The sequence below is a fragment of the Leucopleurus acutus genome (genome assembly GCF_964270905.1).
Source record: "Leucopleurus acutus genome assembly, chromosome: 18".
Taxonomy (NCBI): domain Eukaryota; kingdom Metazoa; phylum Chordata; class Mammalia; order Artiodactyla; family Delphinidae; genus Leucopleurus; species Leucopleurus acutus.
The window spans coordinates 13,995,640-14,020,998 of record NC_139160.1 but is presented as its reverse complement, the minus strand read 5'-3'; the positions used below and the strand labels follow the sequence as shown (position 1 = coordinate 14,020,998).

General features: G+C 39.9%; 2 protein-coding genes across 2 annotated transcripts in view; one reads left to right on the top strand and one right to left on the bottom strand.

The window, feature by feature from the left end:
* Positions 1 to 562: 562 nt before the first annotated feature.
* Positions 563 to 10,257, bottom strand: NHLRC3 (NHL repeat containing 3). Its single transcript, XM_082859413.1, has 7 exons — positions 10,033 to 10,257; positions 9,665 to 9,823; positions 9,212 to 9,359; positions 6,630 to 6,830; positions 5,778 to 5,869; positions 3,224 to 3,336; positions 563 to 2,627 (listed from the first exon to the last, which is right to left on the bottom strand). Exons 1-7 carry the CDS (start codon positions 10,114 to 10,116, stop codon positions 2,375 to 2,377), a joined length of 1,050 nt encoding a protein of 349 aa, XP_082715539.1. The 5' UTR covers positions 10,117 to 10,257; the 3' UTR covers positions 563 to 2,374.
* Positions 10,258 to 10,804: 547 nt separating this feature from the next.
* PROSER1 (proline and serine rich 1) overlaps positions 10,805 to 25,359 on the top strand; it is a 28,057-nt gene continuing 13,502 nt past the window's right edge. The window contains exons 1-8 of the mRNA XM_082859183.1: positions 10,805 to 11,592; positions 14,587 to 14,652; positions 16,975 to 17,043; positions 18,305 to 18,399; positions 19,387 to 19,480; positions 21,316 to 21,426; positions 23,698 to 23,781; positions 25,161 to 25,239. Coding sequence (XP_082715309.1) covers positions 11,548 to 11,592; positions 14,587 to 14,652; positions 16,975 to 17,043; positions 18,305 to 18,399; positions 19,387 to 19,480; positions 21,316 to 21,426; positions 23,698 to 23,781; positions 25,161 to 25,239 — 643 coding nt within the window. The 5' untranslated portion in view covers positions 10,805 to 11,547. The remainder of the gene's footprint in view (positions 11,593 to 14,586; positions 14,653 to 16,974; positions 17,044 to 18,304; positions 18,400 to 19,386; positions 19,481 to 21,315; positions 21,427 to 23,697; positions 23,782 to 25,160; positions 25,240 to 25,359) is intronic.

Below are 25,359 nucleotides of genomic sequence, written 5' to 3'. Positions count from 1 at the left end.
AGGCGGCTTCCCTGGTGGCACAGTGGTTGGGAATCCGCCTGCCAAAACAGGGGACACGGGTTCGAGCCCTGGTCCGGGAAAATCCCACATGCAGCGGAGCAACAAAGCCCGTGCGCCACAACTGCTGAGCCTGCGCTCTAGAGCCCACGCGCCACAGGTGCTGAGGCCTGTGCGCCTAGAGCCCGTGCTCCGTAGCAAGAGAGGCCACCGCAGAGAGGGGTCCGAGTAGCCCCCACTCGCTGCAACTAGAGAAAGCCCGTGCACAGCAACGAAGACCCAACGGAGCCCCCCCAAAAAAAGCCACATCAAGTCTTCTAAGCAACCTCTAGCAATACTTACACACTTCGGCCCTCATTTCAACTGTGAATGAAGAGGATATACTCTCAACCTGTGATTTCATGATTGCTGCAATCCTTCAATGGAATAAGAAATTACAGACTGCTTTTATAACAATAAAATCAAGCTTTAATTGGAAAATCAGACAATATTGCATTCTTTCCAAAACTTTTATTTTTTAATAGAAAATACAACACACTTCTCATTCAATTAATTTAACCAATTAATCCAAAGGAGAAAAGTGAGATACCATGATTACGAGTATGCTAATAAAATAAACTTTTAGCAGGACACATGGAAACAATACTTTCAGCGAGTTTTATAAAAATCTGGTATAAAACAAAGTTAAATACAACATTTTTGAAATGACAAAATCTAACCTATATTCTTTCAAAGAGACATTTGCACTTCTTGTCCTGGCTTGGAAACAAGACAAATAAAACCTCAAATTATTTCCTTTCATCCAAGTCGATTTGGCTAAACTGCATAAAATTTGTGAGGATACGCTTTGAAAAAAAGCAATAAATGCAAAATTAAGGCAAAACTGATAGCTGGTATCAGGTAAATAGCACATTTAGTAGGACCCTTGCTAATAAGATGACTTTAATGTACTTGGAGCTACAGATTTCAAAGGGCATATTTGTACCTATTGCACATCTGATCCTCACAGTCTTCCTGAAGGAGGAAAGGCAATGATGTTCCCATTTCACTGAAGAGAAAACTAAGGCAGCTCACTTAGATCACACAGCTTGACCAGTGGCACAAACACACATCAATGGCCTTGGAACACAGGAGAGGGTTTCCTGTTGGTAGATTTACCTTCCTAACTGCATCAAGATATGACAAAAGTGTAAGTTCCTCGAGGTCTGGAAAGCAGACTCCAGTCGTAACAGGTAATGAGGACAGTCAGCTCAAGATTTCTCACTTGCCATACAATTTACAGTGAAACACGGAGATAAAGATGGAGGCTGATGCGAGAAAAGGCGAAGAATGATCTGAAAGACTGTAATACGGCAAGGTTCCTTCCAAACCTAGAATGAACTAGAACAAACTGAACAAATGGTGTTAACTGGGAGGCCAATATTCAAAGGGGTAAAAAAGAGACATAGAAATAGAAGGGTAGGAAATTCTTCATTTTAATAGCTCCAAGTGTTTGGCACACATTCTCCCATAAATAATTCTAAAACTTCCCTGAGGTAGACAAATGTTAGAAAGGGACAGAGTTCATGTAAAAAAGAGGGATGGAAGGAAGGAAGGAAGGAAGGTGGCGGCACTGAGAGGAACTATTTTTAACGCTACCTTTAAAAACCATTCCAGTTATTTGTAAAAACCCCTTTCGGTAAAGTGCTTGACGCTAGCCATTTTATTCCTACACTTAAAGGATGCAACTACGTATCCTACAACTAAAGGACCAAAGCCAAGATGGGCCTGTAAAATAAAGTCTACCGAAGTTCACAGCAAGCGTGCACTTTCCTTAACATATGTACCTGGACGTTGTTCTCTCCTCCTGCTTTTCAAACGGAGCTTGAGGAACTCAAACGGACTCCCCTGAAAAGTTTCCATGATTCAGACAAAACACCCCTCCTTCAGAAAGTCCTACTTCCCTCGTGCGCTGCTGCTGCCATGTTTTGTGGACTGTAAGCTACTCAAAGGCACAGACAACCCTGCCTGCTCATTCCTGAATCTTCAGGACCTGGCACTCTGTGGGTTCTCGTTAATCAAGACCCCATCTGACCCCATCTCTCAAGCAGTTCATTTTTTACTAAGTGAAGATTTGTGTTGTTTCTGGGAAATTCAATAAATTATCCTGCAAACCCATTTTTATTCCTGTATTCCCCCCACCCCCAGCGAGAATGAGTCTATAGGGCAAATTACTGGGTTACCACCTTAGTCCCGCTTTCCCACCCCATTTTTCATTAGAGTTACGTTTCTTTCATAAAGTATCCTTATGCACTCATGTGTGAAATGAAGTCACAAGAATGCCCCAAAGCTGCGAATCTGAACTTCCACTTGAAATGACCTTCAGGGAAAGAAACAGTTACGAACCGAATGAAGAGAAATAGCTCTTCACAGGGACGTATTTTTGTACTTGTTTTGCTCCAATTTCTGCTACATAGATGGCTCCAGTCTTCCCACTGACGTCTAAGAGATGAGGTGAGACCTGATCCGCCAGCTGGATCGTGCTGATCACCGAACAGTCGCCAATGCTTCCTACCGGGGGCGCCGCCACGAGTAAGAGCCGGCTCAGGTTCAGCTGAGCTACGATCAAGTGCTTCCCGTCGGGAGTAAATCTAAGGAGGAAGACATGTCACATAATCAACCGGGGCGAAGTTAACATAAATGTTTATTTTTTCGACATGTGTATCCCCTACAGTGCTACACAACAGTAAGGACCTGCTTGCTGAAGGGTTCTTTCAAGGGGGCTTGAAAATTGATCTGATTCTGCTTCACAGGGAACAAGAGATTTGTGATGACAGACTTAACCAAAGATTAGTTTATGTTTTTAAAATTAACAATATTGGAATATTACACAGAGATGAAACTAATGGAGAATCGGTGTCAGGCTGGGTCTGAAACTATAGACTCAAGATTTTTATTTTCATTCTCTGTTTAAAAATAAACTGCATCTCGAGGGCAGAGGATGTAGGAAGGTCCAGGCTTTATTATCTCTGATACTACTTGGATCCCACAGTGTGCTGGGAGTTTAACCACATTCACGCTGCCTGGGATTTGAAATATGATTACATGTTCTCTGAAAACTTCTTTCCTTCTCCTTTTTCCCTGATTAAAATTAACAGTAAATGTTCTAAACTTTCAGCTAGCTCTTCAGAGAAACTTAACATAAACCAAATCAAACAAGCGTTTTAAAACAAAAAGAAATGATTACCTGACTGCAGAAGGTCCCTCTTCGGAGAAACAATTATTCCAAGCTCCTAGCCACTCCCCCGTGTCTTTATCAAACACCTGAATTCTTTTATTGCCTCGGTCCGCCACCCACACCTGGGAACCCAAAGAAAGAAAAAAGAAGAGGGGAAGAGAATGAATGTTTATTTTCATTAGTTTCATAAACTCCCACTGAGGACTTAGAGGACCTCACAGAAGAGAATATTAAAAACCCCATTTTCAGATAAGAAACTCAAATGCAGAGAAGTTAAATACTTTGTTTTAAGCAGAGCTTACAATTAAGCAAGAGAGCCATGTATGGCCATCCGTCTTAACCCGAAGCCTAGAGTGCTCTACTATCCTAAACATCTGGCTAACTGGAAAGCTGGAGTACTCCACTACAATGCAGAGGATGGGCAGACACCGAGAAGTGACAGCATTCATTCATTCCCTCCTCTAACCGCTGTCACTGAGTCCTGTTGACTTGTTGGTTCCTGGGCCAGCTAACAAGACCAAGACATAGAAAAGCAGCCCTGCTCTTTAGGACCCCAGGCCAGTGGGAAGCCAGCTGCTCACTCGTATCACGTAATTAAACCTCTACCTGCTATTTACCAGGGTGTGTCCAAAGTTCCAAACCGAAGTGCCAAACTAAAGAGGAAGCTTGGGAGATTCTGGTGACATATAAAGCATGATAACGGGCTAACAGTAGGTTTAATTTAGGTTTGCTATAGGCTGCCATGAGTTCTTCAGGAAACTGTTGTTATAAACAGGAAGGCAGATTGGACCTAAATGACATTTCGTGTACTGTATCTGATGTATGCAACCTGCAGCATATGTACAGGATGGGCCAAACGTGCTGACCTCTACCTCCCCCTTTTGAGGATCCCTGGAGTTCTTGGATTTGTGGATTCAGGACTATTTCTTCAGAATAACCCTAAGTCTTTGTCAATGTGTGTGAGTTTCGGTAGCCACTGAATTCATCTCTAGTCAGAAACAAATAAAGACTCAGTGTATCACTTTAGAAAGGCTATTGATCCCTAAGTAAGGTTATTTCTTAGATCTTTTCCTGGTCTATGATTCTTTACTAAAGAGGAGTTTCCTTAAGGATTTTGGGATTACTGTCTTAGACAAGTGGCCAAGGAGGAAATACAGTTTAGACCCTTGGACTGAATGACACTATAGGTTGTTAGCATTATCTTTCCTACTCAACAGATTTTTATTATGAGAAACCTGGTTTAAGAAACAAGTCTAACTCTGGAACTAATAAACTTTTCACATAGGGTTGAGGCGATGATTAAATGAGTTAATCATGTTAAATGCCACAATAGTATTGCTGCTGTCGTTATAAAAACACAAGGGTCCAGAAATGAACACGCCCGGTTTTCATCACTTGGTGATGCTAGAGGCTCCCCATCAAATGACCTCCAAGGACATTCCTCACCATGGTGAGCTGACCTGGGTCTAGGTCTTGCCGACTCAGAAACTTGACCTTGTTCTTATCCCATGAGGGGAGTGGCTAATCAGGTTCAGGAGGGTAATGTGCAAAACCAGAATTCCAATTTTCCAGTTCCCAATTTACAGATGAAGTTCCTATGTTCAGTTATCTTCCTATCTACAATGCAAAATTCTTGCAGATTTTATGATCAAAACATTCTCTCTCTGTTAACACAGGAAGCCAAGTCATAATCAGAAGGTTGCTTGCTGAGCACGGAATCAGAAGTGGAAATGAATTAAATTTCTAACGGCGTGAAGCCAAGGTAGTCTGATGCAGCCACTGCGCACCAAGGCACTCAGTCATTTAACGAAGATGTAGGATGACTCCTACGTGCTAGGCACTAACACAGAAAGCAGAAGGATGCAGTTCCAGCCCTCATACTGCCTACACTCTTATTAGGGGAGACAATTTAACCATCACCTTACAGTGTGATGGTTACTATAATGGGGGAGTAAGGGCTACTACAGGAAAACAGGTGGAGAAACTAATATAAAACATTTTGGGGGGGTTCGGTTACAGGAAGGTGACTCCCCAAAAGAGGCAACATGTATGCTTAAAGGTGTGTAAAAGCAAGAGGTGGCAGCGGACAGACGGAGGTGGGAACAGAAGAAATTGAAATTTGTTGGTTAAAGCTTTCTGTTCCTCAGACAGAGTAGAGCTAGGTCACTTGGAGAACTAGAGTGTGCCTGGTCACTCCTTTTTTCAAGCTTCCAAGATTAACCTCTTCCATCTCCCTTTTGATCAACACGTTCTCAACACAACTCTTTTTTTTTCAGGCAACTTCACTTATGTCCTGTTCCATTATTTGTTTCTTCTATCCTTTAAGTGACAGAGGTGATCTATTTTGCTCATTTCTAAATATTTGGGGAACTTCATTATAGGACCCAAACATTTATAAGAGAGTATGTGGATATACCCAGAAGAATTGCCCAGACATACCCAGATACACATCCACTAACATACACACGTATCCAAATGTCTAGACACTCCCGTGTGCCCATATATCCATGCTCTGCACCACCCCCATATATTCAGACAGTCCCCAGCGACGCTGTATATTTACCCGACCATCAGAATCAACTGTAACACTGTGAGGAATGCTGAACTTAGCAGGCCCTGTCCCATTTTCTCCATGTAGCCAAAGGATCATGAAATCTATAAATGGTACACATATATGGTCAGAACAACATACAGAATACCTTATGCATTTACATGTTATACTTTATGTCATAAGTTACAAAGTATTCAGTTATACCCCCAGCTGATGTTTTCCTGGCTTTCTGTTTATACATCCATTTGACTAATTTGTGTGCTTAAAAAAATTCTTTCCCTGTTTCAAGCAATTAATCTGCTTCTTTAATGACTGTTTCCACCTGAATTTTTCATAACTCAAAACCGCTGTTTAGGGTTCATGTCAACCTTGTCCTGAAACTGGTTTCCCCTTATAACCAACCTGTTATTTGGTATTACCATTCCTCTGAGCTTAAAAATTACGTTTCTACAGGCCATCTTATTTAATTCCCCTGTACTGAGTTGAAGGTGTCCCTCGCCCCAGCCCCACCAGAAAAAGATATGTCCAAATCTCAATCTCCAGAGCCGTGAATGTGACCTTAATTGTATCTGCAAAGGCCCTAGTTCCAATAAGTTAGGGGTATTGAGATGAGGTGATTCTGGATTTAGAGCAGACCCTGAATCCAATGGCTAGTGCCCTTATAAGAGAAAGGAGAGGAGATTTGAGACAAAGAGACACACAGAGAAGAAGGAAATGTGAAGATAGAGGCAAAGACTGAGGTTATACTGAGTACCAGACAAATTAAATCCAACTTATTAAGTAACATTCTTATATTGGATTGGCCAAAAAGTTCCTTCAGTTTTAAAGTATTGCAATAATACCATACAAAACTAAGCCACGTACCTTGGGACAATTTGATCAACCTGTTATTCAATCCTCCATCTCCATCCACAATGTAAATATCCCCTGTGTCTTCTACATATAATTCTGCAGGGTTATCAAACTGCAGGGGATTTAAACCAGTGCCTTTTTTGCCTGGGGTACCCAAAACTTGAACAAGATCACCAAAGGAATTGTATTTTTTAATAGTATGACCGTAGAGTCCTATAAAGATAGACATGCACATTTCAAATATATAACCATAGTACAAACATTCACATTTTCCAAGTAAGCTGAGAGCAAAAATTTAACAGAATTAAATAGCAATAAAAAGTTAAAAGGCTCAGATAATTAAATGTTATATTTGACAAGCAATAGAGCTTCATTAGTTATAGCCAAATCCGTTCATGAATTAAAACCTCAGGTACTCCAAAGTAAGATTCTAAATCCAAATAAAGAAAACTGAAAAAAAAAAAAATTGACTCCTTAAACAGAAGGCTCATGATGTAAAAGTACTGGTACACCATTTTCTTCTTTTAATCTTATGACCTTGAATAAGTATTACTTGTATAAGAAAATTAAGAAGGATCTGGAAAATGAACAACTTATATTTGAAAACTGTTATTCCAGTCATTCACTGGCAGATCTCCAATTTCAGTGGGTGACTGAAAAAGTTCTTTATAATACAAACTTCTGTTTATAAAAGTCATTTATATCTATTCTTGTGTTAATTTTTTTAAGTCTTTTTTTTTATTGCGGTAACATTGGTTTATAACAATACTGACTTTTTTAAGCTACATTTTCTCCTAGTGGAAACAAATACAAAATTCAACCCATTAGCTTTTCTTTCCTAAGAAAGGAATAGATCTTTCCAAATCACCAGTATATTATCTTCTCACACTGAAACTTGCGTTAAAATTATCTTACAAGCAAAAGTATAAAGTGGAATATTTACAAATAGGGAAAAACTATAAAGCAGTTAACAGAAACCAACTTGAAGGCATACCAAGACCAACTAACTGGTAGGCATTCAAATGATAAATTGGAGACAATGGGGTCTCTGGAAATAAAGTGAATCAGCTTGCATTACAATCCTATCTGGACAATTGTATTTATTATTATACTTGTTTTGGAGACTTGAGCTAAAGTCTGTAGCAATAATAAGAGAACAAAACATTAAAGAAAGCAAACTACAAAGTCTCTAAGGAATTGGAAAAGAAAGAGAATACCAGTAAATATTTTTTTTTTAATGGCTATGATATGCAGCCATGTTTTTACTGAAGAGAATTTATTCTTCGAAATATAGGAAGGAATAGAAAAACTGTCTTCAGATCTGTGTGTGGAAAAACAACCTATGATGGAAAGAATGAAGAGATCATGTGTGTTCTTTTTATTTCTGGGAACCAGTGAAGTATTTTATAAAAAAGGATCACATGAATGGAACGAATTAAAAAGTAATGGCCTCTTTTAACAGTGAATCCAGAAAAGAAAAAAAATAAATAAAAAGCGAAAATAATCAAATTTCATAGAGTCTAACAATGAACTCAGAGATAACTTAGATTTTGGGGGGTTAACCAAAATCTTACCATCCAAAATACAGCTTTAAATAAATGGGTCACGGGGCTGAGGCTCAGAAATCTTTTGGGTTCTGAGAACAGATGTGGTAAGGGCACTTCTTACAAAAACTGAGACCTCTTTAATTCCAAAACGGTATCTGAATTAGCCAGAAGTGGGGAAACAGAAGGACCTTCAAGCCATGAACATAACTGGGACAAGACTAGAAATATTTTAAGATCTCTTTCCTTCCGGAGATCCTAAGACAATACCAGGTTATCTCTTATACCATCTTGTCTTAAGCTACAAGCACAAGCAAACAGTTACCTCTGAAAACTTATCTCACGGTTTTAAGTTCAACTGTGCTTACTTTGTTTTGCAGCACATTCTACTAAAAATATTCGACAGAAGGAAGGTTTCAGACATGCTGATGTCAGTGGGATTTCAGAAACATTACCAGCAGTTTGTGCAGATCTACTCTGGGCAAGAAAGCAGTTCTGGTTTCTCAGCATAATCTCACTCTCTCTCTTTTGTTTCACCTGGAATAATTTTTTTTCACTTTTTAAAGCATGTGGTTCAATAGCAAGAACTGAAGTCAAAGATTTTTCATTATATTGTCACATGAGATCTGTTTAAAACTATTAGGCACTTAGCCTATTATAACTTCTGTTATCAGCATAATTTCTTTTGAAAGAGAAGTGGTAAAGGAAAACTAAAGGCAAGGACTCCATTCATTAGCTTTTAGAGATCGCCATTTTATTTTGCTTCACAGAAGTTGTTTAGAATTATCTACTCTAGGAAGAGCAACTGATATTTTAAAAGGCAAAAGCCCTGTGACAACTTAAAGGAAAGATCATAATAATTATAGCCTCCTTGTTAAATGTCTTGATTCTACGGAAGTACAATATAAAGATTTAGAAACAAGCGATTTCATGAATCATTAAAGGAATTACAATTAGATTCGGCCACTCTGATTTTAAAATGGACAAGCAAGAACATGGGCAAAGATGTGATTTCTAGCAAAATAATTTAATAGGTATTACTAAACATACCACTTCCTACATCCGTGATCCAGACGGATTGTTCATGTGGTGTACTGGCTGCAAATATACCATGAGGCGTGTCAACTGTATAATTCCAGGCTCGTAGGAAATATCCATCCTCTGTGAACACTAATACCTTTGGGATGTTATCCCCTCTCTGAAGGTATACAAAAATAACGGCTTAGATAGGATCACTTTTAAGGAAGCAATCTTTATTTTGCCAGAGAGAAACAAAAATTACAGGTTAACCAAGGAATTTAGGAACGTTTAAAAAACCATCTACAAAACCTTACAATATTAATCTCTATCGCGTTCAAAACCAAAGTATTAACTTTAACTCAAAAAACGAACTCTACAATTGGCGTAATATAAACGTATACAGTTACTGAGTTCGGTGAGACAGGAAAACTGTTTTCTTTGTATCCATAACCTAAAAAAAAAGAAAATCCCAATTTTACTTACTTGGGCTACGTAAACCAATCCGTTGAGGGAGTCAACTGCAACACAAAATGTTGCTCCAGTAAAGTATTCTGAATACTTAGGCCAATCCACATCCAGCCGGTAAAGGGCTTCCTCAGGTCTCCAGGAAATTTTAAAAGCAAAGTGAAGAGGTAACGGGAGCTGGGAAAGAAGAGAAAATAAGGAAAATGGCGATGTACCATATTACACACGTTTTAACGCTAAGAAACAGGCCACGCGTCGGCGGTTCGGCCCCCGGTGCAGGTTCTGAGATGAACTAGCAAGAGAACCAGCGCCACCTCCATCGCAAGACCGTCTCCCCACAGTGCTATCCACACACCCGACAGCCATTTCCTCACTATCCAACTCACCCGAGAGGCACAAAATCGAGAATGGAAAACCAGAAACGCAAGAAAGAAGCTAGCGCCGGCTACGCAGACCCAGAAACTCGTCATGACTAGACAGGAATCCTGGCGAGGGAGAAAATAGGCAGGCGGCTGGGGGCCGCCCGGACAGCCTCAGGTCCACGCGGTTCGTCGCTGCACTGAGCTCCTAGCTCCAATGAGCCTAGGAGAGAACCAGAAGGCAGCAAAGACCAGGGCGAAAGAAAATCAGAACCGGGGTTCCGGATTTTCAGGGCGTTCCCACCGCCCGCCTACCCCCGCCCCTCCCCTCCTCTCCCTCCCCTCCCCCCTCCCCTCCCCTCCCCCCTCCCCTCCCCTCCCCTCCCCCCTCCCCTCCCCTCCCCCCTCCCCTCCCCTCCCCTCCCCCCTCCCCTCCCCTCCCCTCCCCTTGTCACGTGCCCCGGGTTTACCCCGTGACCACCCTTCGGACGGTCCACGCTGTGGACCTCTCCGGTCCACCAAAATCGGGGCGCCCTTAGATATGCCTTAACTACTCGACGTTCATTCTTTTAAATTCAGACTTAACAACCAATAATTAGCACAGTCAAACCTTAGAATTAAGGTTTGATTAATAACTTTCAGGCTCTGGGAAAGACTTCAACTTCATCCAATTCCGAGACATCCAGGCATCCGCTATGGACACCTACATTCCCACACCAGGACCCCTCCACAGGCTCTCCGCGAAGAGTGGCTTCAGCAGACGGCGCAGAGTTGACTTTACTCTGGCGCGACGGGCTCCGTTGAAGGACCCCACGAGCCGGGGGAAGCTCTGGGGGTAACCAGGAAGGGCTCTTGGCGCCGTTGGCGCTGCGGTCTTCGGGAGTCCCCCTACCTGAGACCGTACCCCCTTCGCCCGGCTCCCGGTGCTCGCCGGCCGCCGGCCCGCTCCCGGAAGCGGTGGCAGCTGGTAACAAAGAGCTGCCGGGCCGCTGCTGCCCGGGCTACGGGACCCAGGAGTCCGGCGGAGCTGCTGGGAGTGAGCGCGAGGCGGGCCATGAGGCCCGGTTCGCGGCGGTGAGGGGCGGCCGGCGGCGGCCGAGGTGCAAGTGCGGGCCGAGAAGCCGGTGCTTCCCTCCTCGCCGCCCGCGGGATTCGGGGCGCGGGTGCCTCTGTTCTCCGGGCCGCTCCACTCGGGAAGGCGGCTTCCGGACCTTCCCCCGGCGGCGCATGCCTTTGAGCTGCGGGGACCGACGCTCTGCCTCCGGCCACCGAACCTCGGGTTTCTCTTCCCCGAGGGGGTCCTGAAGCTTTGTGTAAAGAAGCTGGGGAAGCCTGACGGGTTTTGTTTTTAATAAAAAGTTTTTATAAGTCTGCACTTTTAGAAATTTTTGCAGAGTTTGAAGTACTCTACCTCTTCGCATCCTTTATTCTGCTCCTTGAGTCTTTTTTCTTCTCAGCTGTAAACGTTTTTACTATCGGAGCGGACCAGGGATGAACGTTTTGTAATTGAAACTAACTCCTCTCGTCGAGATAGTAGTCAAGATGGACAAAAAGTCCTTTGAAACGGTGCTGGATGAAATTAGAAAGGTAATTGCACTTAATTCCTTAAATCTGTGAGCTACGAATTCTCGTGATTGATTCTCTTTGAGGGACTGCGTGCAGATTGTGTAAAATACGGGCTTAAGGATTGCAAAACTGGTTGGAATTTTAACGTGTAGAGTAGGAGTTTAAATCTTGATATATTTCACGATACAAACAGAAATTATGTTAACGCTAAACTTCTTGAGAATCAGTGTGGTGTTGCGGATATTATATTCAGAGCCCCTGGTTCCGAAACCCGCTACAAATCTTTAATAGCTCTGTAGTTTCGGATAAGTGATTTTAATATTTCTGAACCGATTTCCTCTTTAGTAACGTAAGAGTGAGTGAAAACTAGAGATAATAGCGTAGGGAGTTTCTTTAACGGTAGTTATTATTACAGGTTTTTAAAATCTGAGTATAAGCGGACTATATTTGTTGCCTGTGCCGGACAAAATTAGTGTCCTAATAAGTGTGGCATTAAGTTTAAAGTCATTCTTAGGAATGGGCTTCAAACACTCGCATTTCAAAACTTTTTTCTCCTGCTTTCAGGTTTTTGCTTCATTTTGAGGCTATTGTGCATAGCCTACCTCCCAGAATGAACCGGACAGCAAAAAATTTGGCATGTACCCTTGAGCCTAACACTATTTCAAGCGCAAAAAGTACGAGTTTACAAAGTTAAACCTGGAAGAACTGACAAACCATTCTTATGCTAATACAGGGTCCTTTGCTTAGAATTTCCGGGCAATTATCTCGCCATTTTCATATCTTTAAGACCCTTGTTGACGCGAAAAGACTTGTTACCTTGTGCTCTGGTGATTATTATTCATTTCAGCTTACGAAGTTATTAAAATTGCTTGTGGACATGCTGTTTTTCTTCATTCTCTGTAAAGCAAAATGTTTGTTTTCTTTCATCCTTTTTAAAGCTTTTTTCTTCGTCAAATTTGAGTGTTAGGTTAAATTTACATTTGTAAGGATATTGAGTGTTCTTTTTTTGAATTTCTGCTTTTGCAAACCCAATTTGTCCAATGAAAGTTTGCAATAAAACATTAGCTTGATAATTATATGCTTAGAATTTGCCACAATTTGTTCATGAGCTGATGTTAAACTACGGTTTATGAGAAAATAATTTGTTCGGGTAGACCAGTTGATTTCTACCTTTGGAAGTTATAGAGTGTTGGTTTGCATATTCTCTCCCTTCTAAACTCTGGGAAGATGACATAGTAATTAATAATGAGGGGAATAGGAAATTTTCCAGAGATTAAAGTCAAATACATAGCAACTTAAGTCCTTATTTCTGGTCTGAAATCAAAATATCTTTTGCTGTCTATGCCAAGTATCTAGCTACATCAGCATAGTATTAGGCTATTAAAATGGGATGAATAACTGTTGGCTTTTTAAAAATTGCTCTCAGACTTTGTAAATGTAAGTCGGTTTAAACCAGGTAGTATCTTTCTGAATGTCACCGTTAACGTCTGTAGGTAATACTGGCTGTCAAAACTGTCATTTAAAACAAAGCCATGTAAGAAGACACTAGAAAAAGAAATAGCAGGGGAGAAGAAAGGAGGGGAAAAAGCAATATTTAATTTGCTTTTTAAGAAGGGGGTAATAACAATAATAGTCATTTATTACTGAGCACTTAACTGAGTGTGTCTATTCTAAGCACTTTCTCCATGCGTTATTTGATTAGATCCTCCTAACAACCCTCATTTTACAGAGGTCAGATCTAGTGTCTGTGAGGTTAACCAGCCAGCTCAAAGTTACCCACCTGGTGAGGGAGGAGAGCACTGTTCAAAGTTGGGTAGTCTGACTCCTGAGTGCCATGGTGTTGTGCCTGGGGATACAGCTGGGCCTCTCAGGTGCTGATCAAAAAATTAAGACATGACTTGGCATCAACACAGTCCAGGATTTGGGCCAGAAACTTGCTTTTGATTGTGTCCAATAATGGCAATAATACTCAAACTCCCAAGAGTACATTATCCAGAGTACCATTCCCTCCCCTTTTTCAGTGAAAATTCAGCTACTGAGCTCCCTGGATGTGTTTCTCTGTTGACTGGTGGTAGTATTTTCTCTTAGCAGAATGATGCATGTGAAAAGTACAAATACGATTGTTTTGTAGTGAATGCAAAGGGATTAGTTGATTTTTCTTTTTCTGGAGTGTAACTGACCTACAACACTGTCTGTGTTTATCTGTATACTAGAAAATGACCACTACAATATGTCTAGTTACCATCTGTCACCATACAAAGGGGATTAGTGGATTTTTAATGAGTAGTTGTTACCAAATTTTGATAGTCTGGTGTTTCCATCTGTAAGCTTAGCATATAGTTGCAAGGAGATAATACATGATTTCGTTCGGTGCTAGATAGTGCTGGGTCAAGGCCATCGACTTCTCTCTGAACTTCCCTATTATGTGTCACATCTACTCTCGACTGTTTTAATCCTCACAGTAACTGAGGTGGGTAGTGATTGGTGAGGAGGCTCTCAGGGCAATTAAAATGCCTTTCTGAGGCCGCACTGCCAGTTAGCGTCAGGCGCACAGATTGGCTCCTGGGTTCACATCCCTGTAGAAATACTGAGAGCCTGGACTAGACCATGTCTTATCCATGTTTCTCTATCACTTAGCACATATAGGTGTGCAACAAATAATTATCTGATGAATGAGTGATGGGTAGTACGTTTAACCTTAAAAATGACGGCTTGTTGGATTTTGGATGCTTTAAAACTGCAGTTACTTTTCCAGGAATACTTAATTTCTGTTAATGTCGAATCATATCTCTCACAATTCTGTTCCCTTCCTTTGTAGGAGTGAGTAGGGAGGCCCAGGGGCTTTTCCGGCTGTCTCAGTGTATCCCTTACAGCATGGAACTTGGGAAGGTAGAATGTCACATCACCATGGTGACTTTATCGGCCTCCTTGTGCCAGGGCTGTTTGAGTTGCTTAGGCAGTTTTGATATATGCATATGATTACATATATTCATTCTGTTTTTCTATGTTTTTTAGGCTGTTTTGACAGAGTACAAATTAAAAGCAATTGAATATGTGCACGGATATTTCTCCAGTGAACAGGTATTCCTTTATTTGTTTAAGCAACAGCATTTTTTTTTTTTTTTTTTTCACACTGATGTTCTGATTAGTGTCTTTATTTACCTGCTGGTCAAGTTCAGAATTGCTTTTACTTTGTTGCTGTGTTTATTCAGGAACTTTAGAGGCTTTCAGTTTTAGCAGAAAACTTTACATGATTTATAGTTGGGATAGTTGATAAGCATACCCACTTTCACCACGATATCATATGCTAACATGATTTTAAAATGCAGTGTCTGAAGAAAGCAGTTCAAAGTGTTTATATTCTGGGCACAGAATCATATGTTGTAAACTTCTAATGGTAAACATACCCAAAATTGTACAGTATTTATGAGTCAGTAATTGTAAAATTCTCTACATTTTATAAAACTTGAACAAATGGTGATATATGTTCTTACATGAAGCCACTATGTAAAAATTTTAGCAAATAAGAAAAAAAATAGTGTCTAATAAGTAGTTTCTGTAATTGCCAGAAGACTGATACTTTCAGTGTGGTAGTTTAGTGGGGACTTTCACCCAACTTTAGGGGGAGTTTGCTGATATTGACAAACAGGTTTGCACATATATACACACACACATATGCAGAGAAAGCTGGATTTCCAAGAGATACTTGGAAAATACTTGATAGAGAAATAGACCAGAAATGGAAATGTACATCTGAAGAACAGAAAAGGTTGGGAACGTGAGTAGGGTAGACAGTGGATGAATCTATAGATTGAGTTAGTAAATGTTCCAACTTTTCATCTGTTTCTCAAGACTTTCAAAACTTGAATAACTTTAAGCCTGTAGTTCTGCCTACTGAAGTCCTCAAAGCTGCTTTGTGACTGGCACGTGTTGCTGCCTATTCAATGAGGGTTTTGCAGCTAGCCCATTACTTTTCAAAATTGCCTCATGCTTTTTTAAAAATTTAAATGTTTCAGAGAAAGATTTATAATTTCACATAGCTGATAGCTTTTCTTTCCTTCTCTTGTGTTTCTGTGTATATATGTGAAATTTTGTAGATAACTTCCTACTGTGGAAATTTAATGACTTTGCTAAAAATTTAATGACTTTGCTAAAGTTATTAAAAATTTTATCAAGCTACTTTCTAAGTGTGACCTTCTAAGCTTATTATAATGATTATTATAATACAATAATCATACATGATAAATTATAAAGTTTTATGGTTGGTAAAGTCCCAGGTAGCATTTACTCTACATAGTAAAAACATTATTCTCATAAAAGTAAGGGCATACACTCTTAGAAAATTGTGTAGAAAGTACCCACAATACTTGTTTGCTATTTATGTATCTCTCATTAAGGAGTGAAAAGTGTTTTTACTCTTCTTCACAGACCACACCAGTTCCTAACATTAACCTCGCTTTGTGGAATAATTGAAGCCTTAACACGTTTTTAGGAGCTCACAGTAAAATAATTCATTAACCCAGATTTTATTACCCTCTCGTCTTGAGTCTTTTTTTCCCCTTTTGGGGTGTCCTTAGAGGCAGTGAACCCAGGTGGTGGTGACCACGCAGAGACTTCAGTGTTGTGATCGTGGTGTCTGCTCACCTCTTCCTGGCTGTTGCACAGTATCTCCCTCATTCACTTGAACTTCGCTGGTGGTAGTGGGAGAGAGCCTGGCTGGCTGTGCTCTCAAAATGACTTACCATTTAGAAGCTGCTGGCGTGATTCAGGGTGATTCCTATATTTTTAGGGACTAGATCTGTGGTCTGAGTAAGAGTAGTATGCCCTCCAGCTGTGAGTTAAAGAGTAGAAGTTAGTGAACCTACACTAAACCACACCACTGAGCACCCTTTTGTGATTGATTAAAACTGTTATTCTCCACTAAATGTTTTGAAACTTTCCATTCGTACTATATCTTTATATTCCTACGCGATGTTTTTATCTCCATCTAGTACTTTTCCAGCTTTCCTTTTTTTCAGGTACTTTCTTCTTCCTGTACCTTATACTTTCCTTTATTCTAGACCAATGCTGTCCAAGACTTTCTGTGATGGTGGAGATGCTCTCTCTCTCTGCAGTAACCATCATGGTAGCTACCAGCTTCATATGGCTGGTGAGCGCTTAAAATATGGCTTGTGCCAGTAAGGAACTGAGTTTTTGATTTGGTTTGATTTCAGTTGATGTAAATTTCAGTAGCTGCACTTGGCTACTCCATCAGCCCAGTCTGAACTCTGGTGTCATGCTTATGCCTCATCCCTGGGGCCTAGGCGGCACACTTTGAATAGTAATTCAAAGTACTGAAATACATCTTGGAGAAATGTTTGCAAACACATTGTCATTAGAGCTAAATTAGTTCTTTGCTTTCAGGTGGTTGATTTACTGAGATATTTCTCCTGGGCTGAGCCTCAGTTGAAGGCAATGAAAGCATTACAGCATGTAAGTATTTTTCCTTAGAATGTAAAATTTAACTATTTTGAATTCTCCCCTAGTTTTCTCTAATTCATCTCAAGTTGTAATTTGTTTCCATTAGATACGCTAAATTTCATTATACTTTGATTATTCAAAATAACTATGTTAAAAAATTAAAACTTGTAAATTTAAATCGTATGTACTGTACTATTAAATTGTACAGGGTCCTAATTGGCAGATTGGAGTAGAAAATATTTATAAGCAAGCAAAACAGGGCTTGAATTCTTAAGTATTTTTATTTACTTTTATTTTTGTATATCTTCACCCTCTTGTATTTAGTCTTAGAAGAATAGTCAGACTGGTTTATACTTACATTTTTTAGACCAACACTGTCCAAATTAACTTTCAGCGATGATGGAAATGTTTTATATCAGCTCTATCCACTATGGTAACCACTGGCTACCTGTGGCTTTTGTGCACTTAAAACATGTCATCTGTCTGAGGAAGGGTATTTTTAAGGTATTATTTAATTTCAATTTAAACAGGCACACGTGTCTAGTGGCGACTTACTATATGGATAGCACAGCTCTAGAATTTCCTGCACTGTTAACACACATTTATAAATTGACCTGCTTTTCAAAGATATAGGTATCCTAGGCAAATAAATTATGTAACAGTCCACACAATCTTGGATTGTCACAGTGCACGTTAACAAGGCTCTTAAGAAAGTTCAGTAAAGAAACCTGTTTAACCCGTCTTTCCTCTAATGATGTGATTGGAGTACCTTTCTTTAATAACACTATTCAGTGCCATGGACTTCACTAGGAAGTTCTGATTGTGGTGTACCTAGCACTCTAACTGAGGAATATAATTTTTTTCTAACTTCTCGAGCAGCATGTCTCTCATATTTGTAAATATCCCTTTTTATATAGCCTTTTTTTATATCTATATAGGCGATATCTATATAGGCTATATTTTTTATATAGCCTATATTTTATATCTACTTTCTGAGGAAAGTAGAACATCTAAATTTTTTTTCCATAGATGAACTTATTGAGAAATGTGGATAAGAAGGAGCACATAGGAGAACTTAGCTCTTCAATTAAAGTAGTTATGTTGAAAAGCCTAATTTTAATTCACACAGTTGTTAGGACTTACTTTTGATTAAGCAGTTTTCATCTCAAATATTTATATTAAGAACATTTAATTACACTCCCCCCAAAAGGCAGTTTCTTGCATGAAAATTTCTCATGTTGAAAAAATTTCTCATTATTTTTTGTATTAATAGAAAATGGTGGCTGTTCACCCAGCAGAAGTGGTCAATATACTCAACTGTTTCACCTTCAGTAAAGACAAACTAGTTGCTCTTGAACTGCTAGCTTCGTAAGTACTTCTTTCTTTTTACTTCATTGGAGAAAAATTTGGAAGACTTTTTAAACGCTTTTTAACTCATTAGTGTATGTTAATGTATCAGAATTATGTTAGTAAATGGAACTCTAATAAAACTATGCAAGCATAGAGCTGAATTCTTATATCTAAGTATCTAGTGTGCTTATTACACATGGTTATAACTTATAAAATAGTGGGGCTTATCGAGTTTAATTATTTCAGTTTGTCTGCATTTCGGTGACTTGCTTTGCATTCCCACTCTGAATAACGTGAAAGGCTTGGTGACAAAGCCAGAGGACTTATAGTTGGATGGGTTCTTCCACGTTCTGACAACGTGTATTTTTTTGACTTAATATATACTTACTCTTTCTGGATCTTATTTTCCTCATTTGTGAGAATAAGGATCTCATCTACTTAGTAGGGATGTGAACTTTACACACTGTAAGATGTGTGAAAGCACCCAGCACGACATTTGAGAAAGGATTGTGATGAATGTAAGAGAAAAGGAACCTACTCTCCTATAATGTAAGAGTCTAGAAGTTGCTGTTTATTTACAGCATATGCATTTTTAAGTCCCTTATATATTTGTAAATGACCACAAAAAGCACAAAATTAAAATGAAGCATAAGGTTAAACTTCATTTTTAGATCAACCATGATTTTTAGGCATTTAGCACATGGGTTTGTTCTGTTGCCAGTAGCTCTCCTGACACTCATTGAGAGGGTATATTTGCAGGAATCTCAAAACAGTGATTTTTATTTGAAGTATTACTTTGTTACTTTCAGGTAGCCAGATAAATGTCAGTTCAGTTATTATATTTACCATCTTCATATGAACATGTTATTTACATTCACCAATTAAAACTAAATAATCATACTTTCCTCATTATGTCATGGGGAAAAGCTTACTCAGATATATCTATGTATTAAATATGTGTGTCCAGCTTCTTAAATGAAAAGCTAAATTGTATTTGCTTGGTAGAAACATTGTTGATGCACAGAATTCTCGTCCCATTGAAGATCTGTTCAGGGTAAATATGTCTGAGAAGAAACGGTGCAAGAGAGTGCTTGAACAGGTAATTTCCTCAAGATTGCTCTATAAATGGTATGTTGGTTTTTCTGAATGCTGATGAAGAAAACAGTACAGTCTTATTCCTATGTTAACTTTGTTGAATAACCTGAGTGCTGTTATGTGATGGGTTAAGAATGACACCCCAGCAGTCTTTGGGGCCGGGGGGGGGACACTGGTGAATGAAGAGACGGCTTGAGAGTGAGAAGCCAGCCCTCAGCGTGAGCCTCATGGGGTGTTTATTCTCGGTCCCTTGGTAGCTCTGCCATGGCTCCAAGCTTTTGTCTTTCATTTTATGTATTTAGGAACTTGACTGTTTAAATTTGTTTTGTCATCGGGCTTATTTTCATCAAATTCATAAAAGATGAGTAACAAAGCAAGACTGCAGTTTTTTAAGTTAAAGTCTGTAAGAGTGGGGGAAGTAGTACTTGTCCAAGCCTAGAAAACTTGATTCGTCATTTAAGGTGGTTATTTCTTAGGATTGTGATGGTTGGAGACTGAATTAGTGATTAGAAACCTGCTTGAGGAAGGCATGGACCGCTCTGCTAGGAGCTGCAGCTCAATCGTATTTAATCCTCACGCCCTCCACGAAGCGCAGGAGAGTGGAGAACTTGCCTTAGTCATAAGTTATTGTAGCAAAAGCAAGATCTGAGCCCACGTTTCTTTACTTTAATAACTTCATCGAGTTTTTTGACTAAATTCTTTAAGGCATTAAGCATTTACTACCGTAGTTTTCTTCCTTATGAAGCATTCTGATCATGTGACTTTCCCATCTCAGAAATAATCTGGGCCTGAGTCTTCTGTGGAATAGGTCCTTTAATCAATGTAAATTAGTACAACTTTTCTGAAAGGCAAACTTGCAGAGCCTTTAAAATGTTCGTACCTTTTGACCCCAAAATTCTATTTCTAGGAATTTATACTAAGGAAATAAATAGAAACATACACATTCATATATAAGGGCACTCACCCTGGTACTATTTATAATAGCCAAAAATTGAGATGATTTTTAGGGTTGGCATGTTTAGTACGGGGCTGGATTATATAGCTAATAATATCATATATACCTATAAAATACAGCATATATATATTTAACTTGATATTCTTATACAGTATAGATCCATTAGAATATATGTCACCTATTACAGTGCTTTTCATTCCTTTAATAAATATTTATTGAGCACTAATTCAGTATGTGTTAGGCACCATTTCAGAAGCTGGGGACACAATAATAAATAAGCTAGACCAAGATCTCATCCTTCAGTATATCTCATAATTATGTAACATTATGTTGAACACTGGTACCCAGAGAACTCTTACTTTTTCATCAGTATAGCTCTTTGGACACCCAGTGTCCCATGTTGTTGTTTGTGTTTTATCCACTAAGTTATGTAAACTTCTTCAGAGTGGAGACCGTGTCTCTTTCATGGCTGTGCTCTCTTTGCCTTACCTGTAATGTGAGCTTGGTGTTTATTGAGCTGGACAGTGTTATTTCTTGGTCGTTGGAGAAGTGAGACATATCAAACAGTAAATGGACTTCTTTGCACACAATTTACAAAATCCATTGCGACGATATCTTTGTATAGGAGTCTTATCTGTGACATTAAAAACATTAATACCATTTAAATAATTCCATTAAATGAAGTGATTTTACATATTAATTTTGGTCATGTTCACCAGTGGAAGTGCTGATTGATGTATGAACAGATTGAATGTGATGCTCTTCCTTAATTCATGTTATTTAGCAGGGCTTCCCAACATCCAGAATACTTAATTTGTGAGTTTATTTGATTTTTTTTTTTTTTTTTTTTTTTTCCAACCACCCTCTTCTTTGTTATTTTACAGGCTTTCAAGGCGGGCTGCAAAGCTCCTCATGCTATGATATCTTCTTGTGGAACAATCCCAGGAAATCCATATCCCAAAGGAAAACCTAGTCGCATAAATGGAATTTTCCCAGTAAGTATACTTTTGTGGCTATATACAAAACCTCTTCATATGAAATTGAGCATAGTTAATGATATTTAAAGAAAATGCCAGTTGATGGTGTGTCTGCAAAGGAAAGGGATTTTGCTATGTCAGCAACGTAATTCATAGATTCACTACTGAATGAAAGTTCATACATAAGCTGTATTAAACTATTTGCGTAAAATGTAGAGAAGAACAAGCCAAATGGAAAAGAGGATGATTTGGTTTTATTTTTCCAAGTATTTTAGAAGCACTGATTTACATGTAGTAAAGGAGTATTTCTCAAATTCTCGGTATTCTGCAGACAGTTTCACAGTTAAGTGTGTTTGGGAAACTCTGAATGCAGCGTCTCCTTCCTGGAGAATCATGTTGCATAATAAAGGCTCTGAGAAGTCCCGTAAGAAATACACTTGTTTTTGTATCACCCAGTGTTCCTCAGAATTCTTTGTGAAATAATTTTTTCATAGAATGGTATATTTTTATTGCAGTGTGACAAATAACCTTAGAACTTAGTGGACTGAAACAGTAAACATTTAGTATCTCATGCAGTTTCTATGTATCAGGAATCTAGGAAAGGCTTAGCTTTGTTCTGGCTCAGGGTTTCTCATGAGGCTGTAGTCATCTGATGGCTTGATTGAAACACAAGCCTAGCTTCCGAGGTGGCTCACTCACATGCCTGGCAAATTAGTGTTGTTGTTGGCAGGGGGTCTTTGTTCCTTGCCATAAGGACTTTTCCTTAGTGCTGCTTGAGTACCTCCTGACATGGCAGCCGACTTCCACCAGAGCAGATAGTCCCGGAGAAGGCCAGCGGAAGCTGTGTTTTCTCTTATCACTCAGACTTGGGAGTCAACGGCCATCATTTCTGGAATATCCTATTTTTTATACAGGTCAGTTCTGTATAAAAGGACTGGAGGGCTGCACAAGGGCAGTAGGAGCTGAGGGTTGCTGGGGGCCACCTTGGAAGCTGGCTTCCATGCTAGTATGTACCATTTAAAATACATGCTATCGGGGGGACACGTTGTAATAGGGTGTCAACTTATTTTGATCTGTTAATTACAGCAGACTTGAATGAGTCAGTATAAGCTATCACACTTACTGCTTATAGAAAACACCATTTTTTATTACTTATTTTCAACTGTAATACAAGAACTCTTTTTGATTCTTTGAGCGTTACACACTGTAACACTGGAGGTCTGTCTCTGGTTGTTCCTGTTGCACAGAGAAAAAATTAGAATGTACTTTTTTTTCTTTTTAATAAAATTATTTATTTTTATTTATTTTTATCTTTGGCTGTGTTGGGTCTTCATTGCTGCACGTGGGCTTTCTCTAGTTGTGGCGAGCGGGTGCTACCCTTCATTGCGGTGCACAGGCGTCTCATTGTGGTGGCTTCTCTTTGCTGCGGAGCACGGGCTCTAGGTGCGCGGGCTTCAGTAGTTGTGGCATGCGAGCTCAGTAGTTGTGGCTCGTGGGCTCTAGAGCGCAGGCTCAGTAGTTGTGGCTCATGGGCTTAGTTGCTCCGCAGTACGTGGAATCTTCCCAGACCAGGGCTCCAACCCGTGTCCACTGCATTGGCAGGCAGATTCTTAACCACTGCACCACCAGGGAAGCCCAAAAAAATTAGAACATACTTTATCCTCTTCTGTCATCTCCATGTGCATTGTGTGTTTCCTTCTACCTCTGTACATGTTATGAGGATTCTGTGGCAGAGGAGGGTCGAGGACTTTGTCAGCATCAGGCAGCCGGGGCAGGATTGGGTTTGCAATCCAAGTCCTTAATCTCCTGCCAAGTTACATCCTTTTCTGTGTAATACAGTGGATGTCTTGTTTTGTTCTGTTTTTGCTTTTGGGTTTGTTTGGGTTTTTTTTTTTTTTTTTTTTAATACACACTTTATTTTTTTTTTTTTAAAGGATGTTTGCAGATGTAATTATTATTTTATTTATTTATTTTTGCTGTGTTGGGTCTTCGTTTCTGTGCGAGGGCTTTCTCTAGTTGTGGCAAGCGGGGGCCACTCTTCATCGCGGTGCGCGGGCCTCTCACTATCGCGGCCTCTCTTGTTGCGGAGCACAGGCTCCAGACGCGCAGGCTCAGTAGTTGTGGCTCACGGGCCTAGTTGCTCCGCGGCATGTGGGATCCTCCCAGACCAGGGCTCGAACCCGTGTCCCCTGCATTAGCAGGCAGATTCTCAACCACTGCGCCACCAGGGAAGCCCTGTTTGGGTTTTTTTAAGTCTCAATTATCTTTCCTTTTTCTTTTTTTTAATAGGGAACCCCTTTGAAGAAAGATGGTGAAGAGTGTACCAACGAAGGCAAAGGAATAGCTGCACGGATTCTCGGACCGTCCAAACCAGTATGTTTAGAAAATAAATGATGGAACAAGTCTTAACTCTTACATTTAGTTTTCTGTCTATTCAAGGCATAAGTTTCATTTTTGTGTTGTGAAGCTTAAAGTATACTAGAAACTCTAGGAAAGGGAATGGCCTAGGGAAATATAGTAAACTTGTTTAACAGTGTTAAGGGCCCTATTGAGGTTTAATAGCTTATTTTAAAGGTAGACCAGATGAACTGTTCTTACTTTTTGCTACAGCCACATTCAGCTGTTTGCTTGGAGATGTGGAGTGCGGAGAGTTCACTTTAACGAAGGTTGTGGTTTGGTGGCTGAATTAGCATTAGTGTTAGTGAAGTAAGAATGGAGCTAGGAGGCGGAGAGTATTTTCAAGGGAGTGGTTAGAATGATTGATTGGAATATGAACTGAACAGGAGAAGAGAAGCCCGTGGGTTGAAGGATTGTTGGAGTTGACGTACTGGAGGCCTCCACACAGCCACTCTGCAGTCCCGCCTCCCCACCTGCCAAGAACTCCAGTGGCAGTTGTTTATAGCAAGGTAGTCACAGATCATAGCCCTCGTGCAGGACTAGTACCTCATCCAGGGCTGCTGTTATGAGCACTAGAGAGAGTCTGGGTCCCTAACCACCAGTGGATCCCCTCTGCTGCAGGAGCGTGAGTGCCAGCCGCCTCGAGTGGGTGTGCGTGCTCTAGCATCCTCTCTCTCTGTCTCTGTCTTTCTCTCTCTCTCTCTCTGTAGTTAAAAGTACAGCATGTGGCCTATCTTTGGATACCTCCGGTTCTCTGGAGATCAACCCTTTGAATGTTCCTTGTTACTTACATAAGTTCTATCAACTCTAAAATGAAAGATTTGTGGATTTCAAAAGGCAAAAAGACTAAGTTACTGAATTCATAATTCCAGTCTACGTTCTACTAGAGTTGTCAGAACGCCAGATGCTAAAGGAAATAGTGCTTTTTTCTTCCAAAAGGAGAAAAGAGGGTAAGAATGATAAGATGAATTCTCAGGAGGATGTTGGAAGTTCTTGAGTAGCTGTTCCATAGGAGGAGATAGGAATTCTTGGATTAATATAGACTGGGTCAGAGAAGAATCTGCTGTCTAGGATAAGGTTTGGCCCTTCGCTGGAGATGATTTACAACTGAAATTAAAAAATAAACACCTCCACAGCAGTCTTTGGCAGGATCTATCTTTGGAATTTAATAGGAACCACATTTATTAAAGCCATTTTCCTCATTTGTACCATGTATTAGTGCAGTGGCATTTGATATGCTGGGGCATTTTTGGCCTCTTAGGCCTAAATGTTTTGAAAGACAAGTTGTAGTTTGTTTTGCCAGGAGACAGCTTACTTGATTTTCTCCTAACTGCTGTATTTTCCCCCTCATTTAGCCTCCTTCAACATACAATCCACATAAACCCGTTCCTTATCCGATACCTCCATGCCGGCCACATGCAACTATTGCACCAAGTAAGGCACTCTTTCAGACTTTACTTTTTTTTTCTTTTTGCTCTTTATTAAGTTGAAAGTAAATGTTGATATATGTACTTTGGAAATCTGGAGCACTTATGAAATATGCTGTCATGAGCT

Coding starts and splice junctions, on each gene's coding strand:
- NHLRC3 (XM_082859413.1), bottom strand. CDS start 10,116: ATGACGAGTTTCTGGGTCTGCGTAGCCGGCGCTAGCTTCTTTCTTGCG. Junction 9,360..9,664: donor GATTGGTTTACGTAGCCCAA/GTAAGTAAAATT, acceptor GTATACCTTCAG/AGAGGGGATAACATCCCAAA. Junction 6,831..9,211: donor GATCACGGATGTAGGAAGTG/GTATGTTTAGTA, acceptor CTATCTTTATAG/GACTCTACGGTCATACTATT.